The sequence below is a fragment of the Hyperolius riggenbachi genome, chromosome 3, assembly GCF_040937935.1.
Source record: "Hyperolius riggenbachi isolate aHypRig1 chromosome 3, aHypRig1.pri, whole genome shotgun sequence".
NCBI classification, from domain to species: Eukaryota; Metazoa; Chordata; class Amphibia; order Anura; family Hyperoliidae; genus Hyperolius; species Hyperolius riggenbachi.
Genome location: NC_090648.1, coordinates 228,121,468 through 228,139,058, shown reverse-complemented (window position 1 = coordinate 228,139,058; position 17,591 = coordinate 228,121,468). Strand labels below are relative to the sequence as shown.

The 17,591-nt window shown below is 42.9% G+C and overlaps 1 protein-coding gene across 2 annotated transcripts in view; it reads left to right on the top strand.

Annotated features, from left to right (window-relative positions):
- Positions 1 to 14,642, top strand: part of DENND6B (DENN domain containing 6B) — a 56,603-nt gene extending 41,961 nt beyond the window's left edge. The window contains exons 17-20 of one of the 2 annotated variants that reach the window (XM_068275914.1): positions 4,186 to 4,295; positions 6,144 to 6,246; positions 11,405 to 11,479; positions 12,769 to 14,642. In XM_068275914.1, the coding sequence (XP_068132015.1) occupies positions 4,186 to 4,295; positions 6,144 to 6,246; positions 11,405 to 11,479; positions 12,769 to 12,891 (411 nt within the window). In that variant the 3' untranslated portion in view covers positions 12,892 to 14,642. Of the gene's footprint in view, positions 1 to 4,185; positions 4,296 to 6,082; positions 6,247 to 11,404; positions 11,480 to 12,768 lie in introns of those variants that run through there. The other variant, XM_068275915.1, reaches the window with a different exon arrangement.
- The last annotated feature ends 2,949 nt before the right edge of the window (positions 14,643 to 17,591 follow it).

The following is a 17,591-nucleotide window of genomic DNA, read 5'->3' as shown; positions in this document are numbered from 1 at the left end:
TTTCGCCTATCTCCGTGCGGAAAGCCACAACAGCGCCCCTGCTGGAGCCAGGAAAGGTAAATAAATCCGCGCTTATCAGTCTTGTCGAAGGAGGATTCCGGGGCACTTTGGGGGAGCCAGCGCTGGATTGCCTGCAGCTACAGGGAAGGGGGAAGCCTCATTGGGACCCTGAGGCTTCCCCCTCCCGAGGTGAGTACCCCCCAGGGGAACTTTTTTTTGTTACAGGTTCTCTTTAAAGCCTGGAATAAATATTTAGTTGTGGATAGTCTAAAAAGATCTTAGTTTATTTGGAATTTTCACTGTTGTATCCTTGTTTGGTATATTTTCCTTCACTTTCTGACCTGACTTACATTGATCTTCTGGCCTGTACATGATCTCTATTGGCCCTGGAGACACGGAAAGAGGGATGGAAATAATCTTGATTGGAACTCTTACTTCAACCACATGCACACTTTCTGTCAGGACACACTGACAAGGCTGTCAGGAAAGAACATTTCGAGCACAAGAAACTTTCTTTTTTTCCTGGAGTTTGGCTTGAGCCAAAAAACTCTCTACTGCAAATATATTGTAGCACATTTTTTCATTAATTAATTAATGTGGATATTATTTAAATCAGGCACCAGTTTTAAATGAGCTGCATGTTGGAGGTATAATTAGACTTTTAAAAGTGGAGTCTATTGTTTGAAAGACAATTTGAGTTTTATTAACTAAATGATAATGCACATGACAGAGTGCCCCTAGATTGTATACTTCCTGTGTGGGAAATCCCAAGGCTGTTGTGAGCAGTATTGGCACAATGGGATCATTTTGAATGATATACACCAGGGGTGCCCAACCTTTTCGGCTCGAGAGACCCTCCCCCCCCCAGCATACATAAGCAGTCAACAAGGTCACAAAAATCTCCCCCCCCCCCCCCTCTCCAAGCCTACTGAATAGCTGCAGAAGCCTTCTCTCCTACAAAGTGTCATGAATCCCCCCCTTCCTATACCAGCAGTTAGGCAGTCCACAATGCTTGTCCCTCCTTCAAACATAGCAAATAGCTTCAGAATCCTCCTGAAGCTATTTGCCCACATTGCTGTGCACTTGCCTGGAGGGGAGGAGACACACAGCTTACAGGCAGCCTGGAGGGGAAGAGGCGCTCGTTCGCTTCTGTCCACTTTTTATAAGCACATCAATGTTACACAGTGGCGTAGCTAAGGAACTGTGGGCCCCGATGCAAGTTTTACATTGGGGCCCTCCAAGCACTCTATACCTAGCAATTGATATGGCGCACCAAAGCCTGCCAATGGCAACTACAGTGTCAGAGGTGCAAGAAGGGGATGGGGAACGGTCTGTTAGTGATTACCACTATTCAAAGTATCTATAGAAGAAATTATTATGAGCACAGGAGCAATAGAGAGATAAAACTGTAGTTGAGGGAGGGCCCCTCTGGCCCAAGGGCCCCGATGCAGTCGCAACCTCTGCAACCCCTATTGCTACGCCCCTGATGTTACAGATTGATATATGTTGCTGAAAAGCAGACAGAAACGCATAGATGGAAACAAGGCGTAGTCTTACAGGCAGCCTGAGCCCACTGACGCAGTTGTGTCCACTTTTTAGTTACACAACTAAGTGAAAAGTTAGACTTCAGATTATGACAGGATGCGACCGCAATGTACTCTGCAGGCAGTCGCGACCTACCGGTAGATCGCGATCGACCTATTGGGCACCACGAATCTACACTCTGTGAGAGTGCCCATCTCTCTCAAGTTGGATCTTCATTAAGAACTCAGCAGTAAGGCTTGGTTTACACATAAATCTGTATATTTCCTGTCTAGTCCAGTACTGTTCTGTCCTGTCAGTTTTGCATCAGTTCTCTATCAGTTTTACCCGAACGGACCAGAAATGTAGACATTTTATGTGTGAACACATCCATAGAAACGCATACAATACTGATGCCAACTGTTAAAAACTGACAGGACTGGACAACTTTTTGTGTAAACCAAGCCTAAATGATGGTGATGAGCCTGCATCTTAATTTCAAATCATTCTCATAGTGCATGCTAAGATAATTGTATGTTTAAACTATTGATAAAGAGGAATACACAGTAGGTAATATACAGTGGCTTGCAAAAGTATTCGGCCCCCTTGAAGTTTTCCACATTTTGTCACATTACTGCCACAAACATGAATCAATTTTATTGGAATTCCAAGTGAAAGACCCAGTGGCGTAGCTAAGGAGCTGTGGGCCCCGATGCAAGTTTTACATGGAGCCCCCCCAAGCACTCTATACATAACAATTGATACGGCGCACCAAAACCTGCCAATGGCAACTACAGTGTCAGAGGTGCAAGAAGAGGATGGGGAACAATTTGTTAATGATTACTACTATTCAAAGTATCTATAGAAGTGATTAATATGAGCACAGGACCAATAGAGAGCGAATACTGCAATTGAGGGAGTGCCCTTCGGGGCCCAAGGGCCCCGATGCGGTCGCAACCTCTGCAACCCCTATTGCTACGCCCCTGGAAAGACCAATACAAAGTGGTACACACGTGAGAAGTGGAACTAAAATCATACATGATTCCAAACATTTTTTACAAATAAATAACTGCAAAGTGGGGTGTGCGTAATTATTCAGCCCCCGAGTCAATACTTTGTAGAACCACCTTTTGCTGCAATTACAGCTGACAGTCTTTTAGGGTATGTCTCTACCAGCTTTGCACATCTAGAGACTGAAATCCTTGCCCATTCTTCTTTGCAAAACAGCTCAAGCTCAGTCAGATTAGATGGACAGCGTTTGTGAACAGCAGTTTTCAGATGTTGCCACAGATTTTCAATTGAATTTAGATCTGGACTTTGACTGGGCCATTCTAACACATGGATATGTTTTGTTTTAAACCATTCCATTGTTGCCCTGGCTTTATGTTTAGGGTCGTTGTCCTGCTGGAAGGTGAACCTCCGCCACAGTCTCAAGTCTTTTGCAGACTCCAAGAGGTTTTCTTCCAAGATTGCCCTGTATTTGGCTCCATCCATCTCCCCATCAACTCTGACCAGCTTCCCTGTCCCTGCTGAAGAGAAGCACCCCCAGAGCATGATGCTGCCACCACTTTATTTGACAGTGGGGATGGTGTGTTCAGAGTGATGTGCAGTGTTATTTTTCCGCCACACATAGCGTTTTGCATTTTGGCCAAAAAGTTCTGTTTTGATCTCATCTGACCAGAGTACCTTCTTCCACATGTTTGCTGTGTCCCCCACATGGCTTGTAGCAAACTGCAAATGGGACTTCTTATGCTTTTCTGTTAACAATGGCTTTCTTCTTGCTACTCTTCCATAAAGGCCAACTTTGTGCAGTGCACGACTAATAGTTGTCCTATGGACAGATTCCCCCACCTGAGCTGTAGATCTCTGCAGTTCATCCAGAGTCACCATGAGCCTCTTGACTGCATTTCTGATCAGCGCTCTCCTTGTTCGGCCTGTGAGTTTAGGTGGATGGCCTTGTCTTGGTAGGTTTACAGTTGTGCCATACTCCTTCCATTTCTGAATGATCGTTTGAACAGTGCTCCGTGGGATGTTCAAGGCTTTGGAAATCTTTTTGTAGCCTAAGCCTGCTTTAAATTTCTCAATAATTTTATCCCTGACCTGTCTGGTGTGTTCTTTGGACTTCATGGTGTTGTTGCTCCCAATTTTCTCTTAGACAACCTCTGAAGTCATCACAGAGCAGCTGTATTTGTAATGACATTAGATTACACACAGGTGCACTCTATTTAGTCATTAGCACTCATCCGGCAATGTCTATGGGCAACTGACTGCACTCAGACCAAAGGGGGCTAAATAATTACGCACACCCCACTTTACAGTTATTGATTTGTAAAAAATGTTTGGAATCATGTATGATTTTAGTTCCACTTCTCACGTGTACACCACTTTGTATTGGTCTTTCACGTGGAATTCCAATAAAATTGATTCATGTTTGTGGCAGTAATGTGACAAAATGTGGAAAACTTCAAGGGGGCCGAATACTTTTGCAAGCCACTGTATGTATTTAGACTGATTTATGTATATCCACTTCTAATTATTTTTTTAAATGTTTCGGCAGTTCCTAAAAAACATAATATACTGTTTATATATTCATAGTATAGAATACTGTCTGATGCATCCATACTAAATACACCATATCATTAATCTAATAAAAACTCTGCACAGAATCCTCCACAAGTGAGACCATTCCAGCAAGAAGAACTTATGAAGACGCTGGAACACGTAGGACCACAGTTCACCTCCACAGTGAAGGGAGACTGGATGGGGCTGTACAGGTGAGTGTGATAGACACATGGTAATGGTTTAACTTTAAAATGTAATGTGTATGAGTCACCTCTGTTAACCTGGGAAATTGAGGTTAAGTTATTACATATAAAGATATGACAATAGATTTCAGCAACTGTAAACAGGACCTCAATCCATGATCTTCCATACTGTCTCCCATAGTTTAAATCCATTGGGACCACTCGGAAGAATAAAGAAGCTCTAAAGCCTGGTACACACATCTGATTTTGATTGGGCAATCATCAGTCAATTGTTCTACCTCCATGTACAGTAGCATGAGGGCCAAGAGATTTTGAATACTATGAACAGATTGTGCAGGAAAGCTATCATACTACATGCATAAGAAGGGTGAAAAAAAGGGGAGGAACACCCTGAAACCCAAAAAAACACAGAGACACCAAGACCCCCCATGGTGCAGTAAATCATGACAATAAGAGAGTGCTGTAGAGTCAATAAAATGTACTCACAAATTGGAGATGCATAAATCTGACTCCACTCAGGTAACAGCCAGGCTGGATGTGGTCGCTCTCTTATTAAAAAAGTTCTAGATGGTTGCAAAGGTGGGGTTAGGCCACCTGGAAAAATAGAATACCCCTCTTGAAGGAGGGTTGGTAACACAAAGGGGGAGAAAGAGGCGCCCATCGTATGATAAAACTGTTAAAAGCAACTAAAGAAACAAGTTTGAAGTGGCTTACCTCAATGATGACAAGTTTAAATAATTTGTAACATACTTCAATATGCACTTTGCAATGCGTTTTGTGGGTCTCAGCCCACTTCCTCAGGCCGCATACAGTGCCAGAAGAAAATCAAGCCAGCGTTTGAGGCACCTGGTTGCAAAACTTTTATAACGTAGCTCACTTAGGTTTGTTGAACATGGGCAGCACAAGTGGTGAATATATTGCCTGTCAGCTTTTCTTGTGCATTGGCTGGCTGCTTGCTAGAGCTCTGCATGGACAGTGGAGAAGTGTCTGTTGCAGGGAGTCAAATGACTTGATTTCTTCCTTATTTTGATTTGTTTGCAATTGCATAAAAAATGATCTTATGTAAGGCTTTATTTACTGAGGCATCTCATCATAGGAAATCACTGGAGGTCATAAATGATTAATTACATTTTTTAAAAATCGAGTTTGTGAAAGCCTGGGTTCTGTACAGTCCTTTTATGCAGTTAACAGAACATTAATTTACATTAATTACGCATGTAAAGTTTGTTTAAACATGTAGTTATTGGAAAAAAAATCTACTGTTCAAGTTCTTAGCTCCACGTTTCCACCTCAGCTGCCTCTGATGCCTGCTCACTACTTATCCCAATCAGTCTAAAGTCACACCCCTCTATTAGAGTCTGGCATCCACGATAGGCTGTGTACCAGCGACTGTGTGCACTCACTCCTCCCACTGTATGCTCATGTGACTAAAGGAGGAATGTTGCTTACTGACTAGGGGTGAGCAGGCAACTGTCAATTGCTCAGGATCTGTGAACTAGTGTAGCAGGTATTTTGCTTCTTTACTACTCAATAACAACACAAAACTGTTTTATGCATAATTTAAAACATTCTATGTAAAAAAAAAAAAATCTGCAGTTGTGTGATGGCAGTAGATTAGATGCATTGGATGCATCAGGATATCACACTGGAGGCTGCATCTGTGAACAAGGACTTTCAGGAATGGATTATAAAGGTATTACTATAGTATGTTCACTTTGTACTCCCTGCATGCTTTGCTGCTGGAAATTTCATTTTTTTTTTGCTTATGTAAGGGAAGTATTTTTTTATTTTTACAGGCTTGCAGTCTAATCATCCCAAAAGCTCCACACTACCTTTTACTTCTCTTTGTTCTGGCAGACGCTTCTTGAAGTCTCCCCATTTTGATGGTTGGTATCGTCAGAGGCAGCGAGAGATGAGAGAAAAACTAGAAACCGCGCATCTCAATGTCATCTGTGAAGCAGTGAGTGTCACAGTACATTTCTCTCCAGTACCTAGCATGTGAAAGCACACGTCACACATAATTCATTGCCTGCCATAGGCAGACTGTCAGAGGCAGATTTGTCTTTTGCTGACCTATTATGCCATTCCCTTCATATTGGGTGAAACCAGTTGTGACTTTTTTTCTCCACAGTGGGTGACACACTGATAGTTCCAATGCCTTTGCAGCTGCTAAGATCTTCCTGAATACTCTTTGAGAATGGTAACAAGCACTTACTACACACTAACACTCTATGTGTAGAGGGGTGGCTGAGAATGCCCCTCATAGCCCACTGAGGCAAATCATGAAAACTTCCCTCCTGCCATAGATATGCTTCACATAAGGGAATGGTAGAAAAAGGTTGGTGGCTGTAGCAGCCATGACCTCCTACAATAGGCGACTAGTGAAGTAGTGAGTTGTGCATGTATCATGCCCCCTTCCAGAAGTTATTGTGGGAGATACAGCAGTCCTACTCAAGAACACATCAGGACCCCAGCCAGGTGACCCTGAGAGATGACATCACTGAATAATCAAGTGGATCTAGTGAGAATCTGAGGAAGAATGGGGGTTATGGGGAATGGGGATGTTATTCACAGTATGCCATGGGGTGGGGAAATAATCTATGTACGGTTATCAAATATATAAATCTCTGTTTCTACCAAATATGAACACTGTATGCTGACACAATTAAATAAACTGCAACCTTTTAAAGGTTCCCTGATCTAGTATTCTATAAATAAAACACCCCAAGCTACTCTGCTTAGGTGATGTGATCACATGATTGTTTGCAAGTTGCTGCTTCCTTTACCTGAAACCTCATATAACAAAGGGATCTTGCAGAACTTCAGGATCCACTCTTTGTTGCTGTTCTAGATCTAGAAATCTAGATTTTCGTGCACTCAGAATTCTCCTTACAGTGGCATAACTAAAAAGCTTGGGGCCCAAGTACAAGTTTTACTTGGGGCCCAAGTACTTAATTGATGTTGAGACCCAAAACCTATCAAGTACAGCTGCAGTGTCACAGAGGTGTATTTAGAGTAAGTAAACCATTTGTTAACCTCCCTGGCGGTAAGCCCATGCTGAGCACAGGCTAAGCCGCCGCGGAGGATTGCTCAAACCCTGTTGGGATGATTTGTACACTTTTTTTTTGGTTGCACGCAGCTAGCACTTTGCTAGCTGCGTGCATAACTCGATCGCCGCCGCTCGCCACCGATTCGCCTCTACCCGCCGTGTTAGAGGGCCCCCTCCAGACCCCGTGCGCAGCCTGACCAATCAGTGCCAGGCAGCGCTGTGGGGTGGATCGGGACTACCTCTGACGTCACGACGTCGGTGATGTCATCCCGATCGTCGCCATGGCGACGGGGGAAGCCAAATAGGAAATCCCGTTCTGAACGTGATTTCCTGTTTGCTCTGATCGCCAGAGTCGATCGGAAGGGGTGGGGGGATGCCGCTGCACAGCAGCTATCATGTAGCTAGCGCTAGGCTAGCTACATGATTTAAAAAAAAAAAAAAATTCAAGTGCTGCGCTGCCCCCTGTCGGTTTTAATAGACCGCCAGGGAGGTTAACCTTCCTGGCGGTATGGACGAGCTCAGCTTGTCCATAGCCGCCGTGTCTGATATCTCTGGCCCTGCTGGGCCGATTTGCTTCAAACAAACTGCGCCACACGCAGCTAGCACTTTGCCAGCTGCGTGTGGCCTTCGATCGCCGCCGCTCAGCGGCAGTCGCCCGCACGCAGCAGCGGAAGAGGCCCTCCCGCCAGAGCCCTGCGCTGCCCGGACTAAACACTTTCGGGGCTGGATCTGAGGCGTCTGACGTCAGGACGTCGGCTGACCATGACGACCATGACCATGACGTCAGCCCGATCGTCGCCATGGCGACGGGGTAAGCCTAACAAGAAATCCCGCTCTCCGTGGGATTTCTTGTTACTTATGATTGCCGAAAGCGATCAGAAGGGCGCACCTTGTGTGCCCTCTAGAGGGCTATCATACTGCCAACTTTCAGTTGTCAGCATGAAAAGAAAAAATAATAACGTGTAAAAAACCCTGCCGCCGCCACCCTGGCAATTTAAATAGAACGCCAGGGTGGTTAAGGGTTACTACTATCCAATGCAGGTATAGAGGTGTTATTTACCAGCATAGCACCAATGCAAAGCTAATAACCTATAGGGTCCCTCTGGTCCAGGGGTCCCCCCTATGCGGTCACAGCCTCTGCATCCCCTATTGCTCTGACACCGTCTCCTTCCCAGATTTCAAGTCCCTAAAATGATGAAAGCAAACATTTTATCACAAGTGCTTAAAACGTTACATGCAAGTACAGATACAATAAGTTATTATAATTGTAAGAAGTAGCCTGGTCTCTGTGGCCTGCCTGCTCTCATTTATATTTTAAATGTCCTCATTGATGAGCACAGAAAAGTATATGAGCACAGAAAGTCAGTCCATTTGCCTTCCTCATTGTATGCAAGAATTACGGTTGGTTTCCCAGAGATGTTCCGACTTCCATTACTACTCTGCAAATGATTTGGTATAAGCACATTCCAAAATGGATATTTTTTTAGCAAAACAAGTTCCGGGCATGACATATTATTATTATTATTATTATTATTATTATTTATTTATAAAGCACCAACATATTCCGTGGCGCTGTACATTGTAAGAAAATAAACAAGGCATACATAATGATACAGACAATGATATACCGGTACATCAAATATGAACACTGGTAAAAAATACCGAACGGGTGATTACAATAGCAAATTTAACAATGACTAAAATGCAAAAATGTATAACAGTGCAAGCAATTAAAATAACATTCCGTGACACAAAAGGGTGAGAGCCCTGCCCTTGTGAGCTTACAATCTAAAGGAATGGGGTGGAAACAAGAGGTGGGGGAAGTATACAGTATATGTACAGGCAGTGCGTGATTAGGTTATTTAGTAAATGTAGATGTGAGGTTGAAGGGTGCATGGCCTAAGCTACAGAATATGCTTGTTGGAAAAGGTGGGTTTTGAGGGAGCGTTTAAAGATTTCAAAGGTGGCTGATGTGCTGTGGAAGGGCATTCCAGAGGAGGGGTGAGGCACATGAGAAGTCTTGTACCCGTGAATGTGAGGAGGTAATTGTAGAAGACCTCTCTTCTAGATCCTCTGAGGCAGCCCCTCTCTGCCAATCCCTCCATTGGCTACCAGTTGCCCAAAGGATCCAGTTTAAACTTCTCACACTTGCATACAAAGCTCTACACAAGCTATCGCCTACATACATTTCCTCTTTAATCTCCAGATACCTCCCCGCCCGGACCCTCCGTTCCTCACAGGAGACCCTTCTGTCCTCCAGCCTAGTCACCTCCTCTCACTCTCGCATCCAAGACTTCTCACGGGCTGTCCCTCTCCTTTGGAACTCCCTCCCTCAGCCGGTTCGTCATGCCACGAGTCTGGAAACCTTCAAACGTACTCTGAAAACACACCTGTTCAGACAAGCCTATAATTTGCTATAGGCAGCACTGAAGGCACACTGGCTCACCCACTAATCCTTGCGTTTCCTTCCCTTTTGTTTCCTCCCCACTACCCTCTAGATTGTAAGCCCGCAAGGGCAGGGACCTCCTCCTAGTGTTTCTCATACTGCTGTTATTTTAACATATGTACATCTACCAACTACATATCAACTATGTATGTATCTATATTTATTCTATTCAATGTCATGACTGTACAGTGTCTTGTATTTCGTATGTATATTTGTTCCCCATTATTTTTTTGTATTATGTACAGCGCCACGGAGGATGCTGGCGCTATATAAATCAAAAATAATAATAATAAGAGGATAAAAGAAGCTCGTGTGCAGATCTGAGATTGCGGTTGGGTTGGTATCTGGAGACTAGTGAGGAGATGTACAGGGGAGAGAGATTGTAGAGAGCTTTGTAGGTTAGGGTTAAGAGTTTGAACTGGATCCTTTGGTTGATTGGTAGCCAGTGAAGAGCTTGACAGAGAGGATCAGCAGAGGAAGATCGAGAGGAGAGATGAATGAGTCGAGCAGCAGAGTTCAGTACAGATTGGAGCGGTCCTAGTCGGTTAGTTGGAAGTCCATCAAGCAGTATATTGCAATAGTCCAAATGAGATATAAGCGCATGTACTAACATTTTGGTTGTGTCATGAGAGAGAAAAGGATAGATACATATACATAATGCAAGGACACTTGTATTGTTTTCACAGGTTTGGTTTATGTCCCAGGGTTTAAATAAGTTAGATATTCTCTATGCTACGTATACCCTTGAAAGATTATTCTCCCAGGATTTCTCAAAACTATCCTTATTGTAGTACTGAGGAGTGGCCATGGCTCTTTGTATAATTATCCCAGGCTGCATGCATTGTGTAGGGAATTCCACATACAGAGCTTTAAGCCCCATACACAGCGTGCAAGAGATAACGGCGCTGGAGACTTTGGCGCAGGACACAGCCAGTATATGGCTGATCCTGCTGCCGCACAAGTCCGGGCCGTGTTAATTACTATTCCCCCTCCAGGCCGCCATGGATAGTGGGGGAATGAAATAATTCGACTTCTAGCTATTGCTGCCGAATTATTGTTTTAAAAGCAACTTCAGCTCTGTCTTCTGATGGCGCTGAAGTTACTCCCTGTGCCTGCTATAGCCGTAGTTCCTATTACGGCCTATGGTGGTGCCGGCTGCGCCCAAGTCTTCAGCGCTGGATTCAGTGTGTTCGCATACACAGGCTCAATAAATGTTGCCCGATGGGGATCAACACCCATTCCTTCAGGCAACATTGCAGGCAAACATCGTATTCTGTTCTATGCGGGGGGAGGAGGAGGAAGAGCAGCTCAGAAGTGACATCATACAGCAGGCAGGGTAAATGTGAAGAATTATGCTCTGAGCCATAGCTTGTGCAAAGTGATCCACCAGGACGGATTGCTAGTCAAGCGGTTGAGAGGAGTCAGGGGTTTCTGTACATAGGCTAGATTCTCAGCAGAGGCATTAGTTATCGCCGCCTTAGCCGAGTTTTATCTGGCATTTGGCACTTGCTTAGTAAGTCATGTCTGCCACTTGTTTACCTAATAAACTGAGTTGGGGCTGATATGTTAAATGGCCACATTTTACAAATAATGTATGTTTTGTTTTTGTTGCTTCTTCTATAGAACATTAGCGCATGGATAAAGGACAAATCAGAAGTGGAGATTGTTGACCTGGTGTTAAAACTGCGAGATAAACTGGTAATGGATTTATGTTATTGTAATTATTGTTAAATATTCTCATTAACTGTTGTGGTCAGTGCTGGGCCGAAATTACGCATGAGCGTAATTACGCATCGTAATTCAATGCAAATTTATGCGTAAGCGCTACGCGTAACTTACGGTCTTACGCGCAAGTATTTACGCGTAAGCAGTAAAGTGGTATCATAATTACGCTGTCTACCGTAATTGCTAGGTATGCGTAATTTTACGAAGACTTACGCGTAATTTTACGCGTAATTACTAACGTAAAAACTCCCCTTTTCTAAGAGTAGCCAATCAGTCAACATCCTAAGCAACCAATAGTATCTTCTCCCGCCCTTCAGTATATAAGCGTACGTTTTGACGCATACAAATGATGTGTATGCAATAGCTGTCACATTGACGGCTATTGCGTACACATCGTCCGTATGCGTCAAAAAGTACGCATTAATGGGTATTACGGCACTACGCATAACATCGTAGCGTAAGCGCCTACATTACGGTATCCTTACGCGTAACTGCGTAAGTTAACACGTAATTACAGTGATGAACCGTAGATAATTTCCTACACCGTAATTGCGTAATATTACGCGTAATGATCCGTAAGCGTAGATTTTTCCATTACGACCAGCACTGGTTGTGGTGCGCTAAAGGTCAAATTTATTTCCAGCAATAAGTATACAACTTGTCACGTGGCATGTAGCTGATTTGAGCAACATTGATCACAAGTTTCCTTGCATATAAATAAACTTTGCATTTGTTGCTATAAATTTGACCAATACTGCTGGACATTCTTGCTTCTTCTACATGCTTTATTGAAAGACTGTCTTTGTGGTCCTGAGCACATTGGCCTGCACATGGGACAACACCTTGCACTTACAGAAGTAATATCCCACTGCAGCACATGAATTTATCCAAGTGCCAGCCAGCTCTCCCCTTCTGATCTTTTATTGAACTTTTTTTTTTTTATAAAGACATTGTGTAGGTTGACATTGTGTAGGTTGTGATGATAGAATTGGTGGAGGTTGGGGAGTAGTCTGGATGTCTGCAGTTCAGTCCAAGACCAAGTTGCAAATCCAGCAAGTCAGGTAAAAAAACAATTCTGTGCATTGAAAATGATTATACAGTATATTCCACTCTGCATTAATTAGGAAACAAATACAAGTGTCAACTAAAACTTTAATATGTCTATTTAAATTAGCTCTGCATTCTCTTGTGTTTAACTCAAAATAAAGCAGAGCGTAAATTATATGCACGTTCTGAAGTATTTCTTTTTATCCTCTCCACAGCTCAGAGCTCATAGACAACATCTTCCTGTCAGCTCCATTTCTCTGGCAAAGCTGAAACTTCACATTGATGAAGTAATCCACTCACTTCCTGAAGACCTGCAGAGCATCTTGCATCCTCATTAAAGTACTTCAGTAGCTTCCCACAAACTTGAAAAGCTTCATGCATTATTTACGTAGAGCATCTTGAATCATTATCATTGAGAGACCCTCGTAGAGTTTCCTGTTCTGATAATGAGAGAATCCAGAGAACATGTCTCCCATCTTTTTATTATGACACCTGCAAAGCAAACTCTTCAGCAGGAACAAGCACGGTAGTGAGGGTTGTATGGTCTTGGTCTAAAGCATAACAAAATGGGACAGCATGGTCTGATTTACACAGAAAACAAACCCCAAGTGGAAAGAAAAAAGCACAATAAAGTCCAGTCACTGTCCACGTACATCTAAAACGATGTCTCAAAGTGAAATTCCACTCTCTAAACATTTGCTATACACATTTATTAGTGCTGTACAAATGTTTTTGAAGTCTGTTTTAAAAATTCCTTTTGTTTCAATGTAGCCAGCTATACATTTTATAAACTGTCTGCGTGCAAAATTGGCACTTATTTTTTTTTTTTAAACTTGGAATCCTTCCTTCATTTCAGTCCAGGCTACCCTGGTAGTTCATTTTACTACATGATTAATCACCTGCACAAAGCAGGAGGTCTTGTTAGTTATTTTCCACAGCCAGCTGGCAGCAACATGGAAACTTCCACTTGGAAAACTGTGTTGCTTTTCATTTTGTTCTAGTATTCACTATACTGTAGTATAGCTCTAAATAAAATGCTTATAGCAAACCTGTAAGGAGGAAAAAGTAAAAGATAAATACCTCAGTAGAGGGAAATTTGTGGATAGACCAGACGCTTCCCATGTCCTCCTCTACCCCCCTACTGCTGGCTGGGACCCTCTTTCTCTTTGTAGCTGCATTCCTGTCCTGTATGAGCTCATACTGCACAAGAACCATCACTACAGCTCAAGGCACAATCAAAGCAAAACCCCAAAACATCTTCAGTAGACTCTGGGAACCTCTAATTCTTCACAAATCAGTGTACTGCTCCTGGTCATGTGCAGAATGCCTCTTCCTACTACCATGATATCCAGTGTTCTAGTGACAACCACTGGGCCAAAGCTTAACCATGTGCAGGTCGAAGTACATATGCAGATGACAAAGCCCTTAAAGAGGAACTTTAACCAAGCATTGAACTTCATTCCAATCAGTATCTGATACCCACGTTTCCATGAGAAATCTTTACCTTTTCTCAAATAGATCATCAGGGGGTTTGAAAGGCTGATATTGTGGTGAAACCCCTCCCACCGTGTGATATCATGACCAAACATACTGTACAGATCACCTGGCAAAACTAAACATGTCGCCACCAGTAATAAATTTCAGAATGTAAATCAGGGAAAGGAAATATTTTACAACGGACAAACATATGAATATTGTAAACAATAAGCAACTTTATTCATTATGTTATTTTCACTTCAGTTCCTCTTTAAGTTTTGAGATCGGAAAAGAGTCAGAGGGTGTCAGGGTGCCGATGCTGTATTGGGAAAGTTGGGTACCTGGTGGTGGAAGCTATGTACAGGGCAGTGTGCAGAGTTCAGGTAGTTAATGTGGATATGTATATATGAACCCAAGGAATCCTAAATATGAATGTATTTAAATTTAAGAGTATGGTTGTACAGATGTGTCCAGGCATCTGCTTTTAGCAGAACTATCACCCAATAAATCACTTATCACATAACTGAAAAAAGCATGTTTACTTTACCACTTTACATTATTATTTTGAGTAAAAATGTACCCCATTCCCCAAATAAAACATGTTGCTTGCAAATTTTGAGTACCTGCCTTTATCTTAGGCTAAAAATAAACTTACACGGAGAGTCTGAAGGATTTTAATGTTTGGTGCCAAAAGAGACTGCAAACTCAGAGGCTATTGTTTCATTACATAGAATATGTTTGAGATAACAGGAGCACAGAAGCTCTGTACACACGCTAGACCGGCGTCATCCGAAACAATCAATCTTCATGTTGCGTGAGTATTAGTGAAAAAAATAAAAGCACAATGATGCAAAAACACCAATGAACGATTATCCTCCATGTTGACCAATCTATCCTGGTGGGTTTGTTCGTACGATAATCAGTGTTAGACTCTTAAAAACACATGTATCTGACAATGGTAACAATTGCTCCATTCAAAACCCTCTTGTGAAATTAGCTACATACTTGTGGATCTATTATGAGTCTTCTTTTTCTATGTTGAAGCTGCAACAGTACATCTTAGCTCAAATAAAGTGCACCTGCTTAAAACTTCTGAGACAGTTCTGCAATGATTTCTAGACACCTCTTAAGTTTTATGTCTTATGCCTAGTACAATGAAATTTTCAGGCAGATTTCTTGCCAGAACAATTATTTTCAACATGTCTGATCCGTTAACGATCGATTTTCTGTGAATGGAAAATCGATCGAAATCAGATCGGACATGTTCAAAATAATTGATCTGGCAGGAAATTTGCCTGAAAATCTCATTGTGTGCACTAGGCATTAGACACTATTGATCTGGCCCAAAGACCCCAGAGTGGCAATGCTGTAATGCAAAGGTTGAGTATCTGAAGCAGTCAGTTTATTGGAGGATTTGCAAAGTTCAGGTACCAGGTCCTATGCATATGTATGTATGGATTTATAGAGGGGTACTAATTAATTCTTCCATGATTGTATTTGATCTTGAAATATTCTGTTTCTTGACTCATTGCTTTTTATTTACCAAGGCATCTTTATTGTTGCCTATGGATCTCAGTTGAGATACTTAAAGAGGAACTGTAACGACAAAACGTCCCCTGGGGGGTACTCACCTCGGGTGGGGGAAGCCTCCGGATCCTAATGAGGCTTCCCACGCCGTCCTCCATCCCTCAGGGGTCTCGCTGCAGCCCTCCGTGCAGCGGTGACGTCAATATTTACCTTCCCATCTCCTGCGCAGGCGCTCTGACGGCTGTCGGCTCCGAAGTAGGCGGAAATACTCGATCGCCGTCGGGTCTGCTCTACTGTGCAGGCGCAAGTTTCTGGCGCCTGCGCAGTAGAGTGGACCCGACGGAGATCGGGTATTTCCGTGCCAAAAGCAGCCACAGCGCCCCCGCTGGAGCCAGCAAAGGTAAATATTGAAGCTACAGTCGGGTCTGTCGCCGGCTGTTCGGAGGGCTGCAGCGAGACCCCCGTGGGACAGAGGCATCCCCCCACCCGAGGTGAGTACCCCCCAGGGGAGGTTTTTGATGTTACAGAGTCTCTTTAAGTGATGTTGGCAAGCCTGGTGTGGATCATTTTATAAATTGTTTGCAGTTATGCCTCCGGATGGTATAAGAATGCAAGCATTGTCTGTCATTTTATCTTAAATTACTGTATATTCTGGCGTATAAGACTACTTTTTTAACCCTTGAAAATCTTCTGAAGAGTCGGGTCGTCTTATACGCCAGGTGTCATTGATGCCAGGTGATACACCCTATCCTGTTACCGCCTCTCAGATCTCGCTGCTGAGGACTGTAGTGAAGCGGTGCAGGCGCACATGTGAGATCTGAGAGGCAGAGGAGGTGGTAAAGAGGATATATTTTAACTGGAGAAGTTAGGGGTTGTCATACGCCCAGTCGTCTATGGTAGCTTTTTAAAAAAATTAATATAAAAATGAATCCACATACTTTTCCTATTGTCATTTTTTAAATGGCTATTAATTGGTTACATGTTGCAGCCTCCTGAAGGGCGTTTCACAAAATAGTGAGGATGGCAAATCCTTGCCAGAAATTGCACAAAATAAAAATAATGAAAAAAATCCAGTTGCAATTCCTGGATCAATAATGGTATCGCAACTTGAGGGATCACTGGAGGCACTTTAGTAAATCAAGCCCAGTGACTCAGCAGCTTTTCAGTGAGATAACTGTCAGCAAAAAAATGTATCTGTCTGAACATGCAGCTGACTGCATTTACCTGTAAGATGTCGCTTTATCCTTTCTGCAACAGGGCTTTACCCCTCTGTAATTCACTGAAAACAACAAAATCTATTGCATGATTATATTATATTTATATGTTTTAAATATTGCTTATTAAAGTGGACCTGCATTTTTGCACAGGACACAAGGAAAACAGAGAGAAATGCACTGTGTTTTTAGAGAGAACAGCCAGTCTAAATCCCCCTCATCTGTAAGTAATCACAAGTGTCATTTGATCACTCAGTTGTGTCTGCATAGAAATTCCACAGACACAGCTAATATGTAAACACAGAAGGTTACCCCTCTGTCTGCTTCCATGTAAACAGAAAGTATACACTCTGCAGATTTATTCTAGGAGGTCTGTAAGCTGTAACAAAATGTTTTTCTTTGATGGTTATTATGCTGCTTATCTTTTAGGCTGGGTTACAGCAGCCAGTAACGCAGCCCAACTCACAGTAATGAAAAATCAATGTGCTGTTCACAGTGCCCACGTTGTGCTACATAGTAACGCTACACGTTGAATGATAGTGCAGCATGCTGTGCGTTATACTAGGCTTTAGCTGCGTTAGGCTACTTGCACATGCTCAGTGACTAGCCACATGGCTAATTAATATTCACTGCACTGTGGTGACTTGTGGTGGGACTCCTATGCCAGGATCATGAACAAATCTTCATTTGATCCGGATCTTTTTTGTGAGTCGAATCATCCGGGTCATCACAATGAAAGATTTGCTTCACAGTGGATGTAGGTCTGGAAGAAACAGGAACATACAGAATGTACAGTGCAGGGAAAGTCCTGTCCTGCTAGT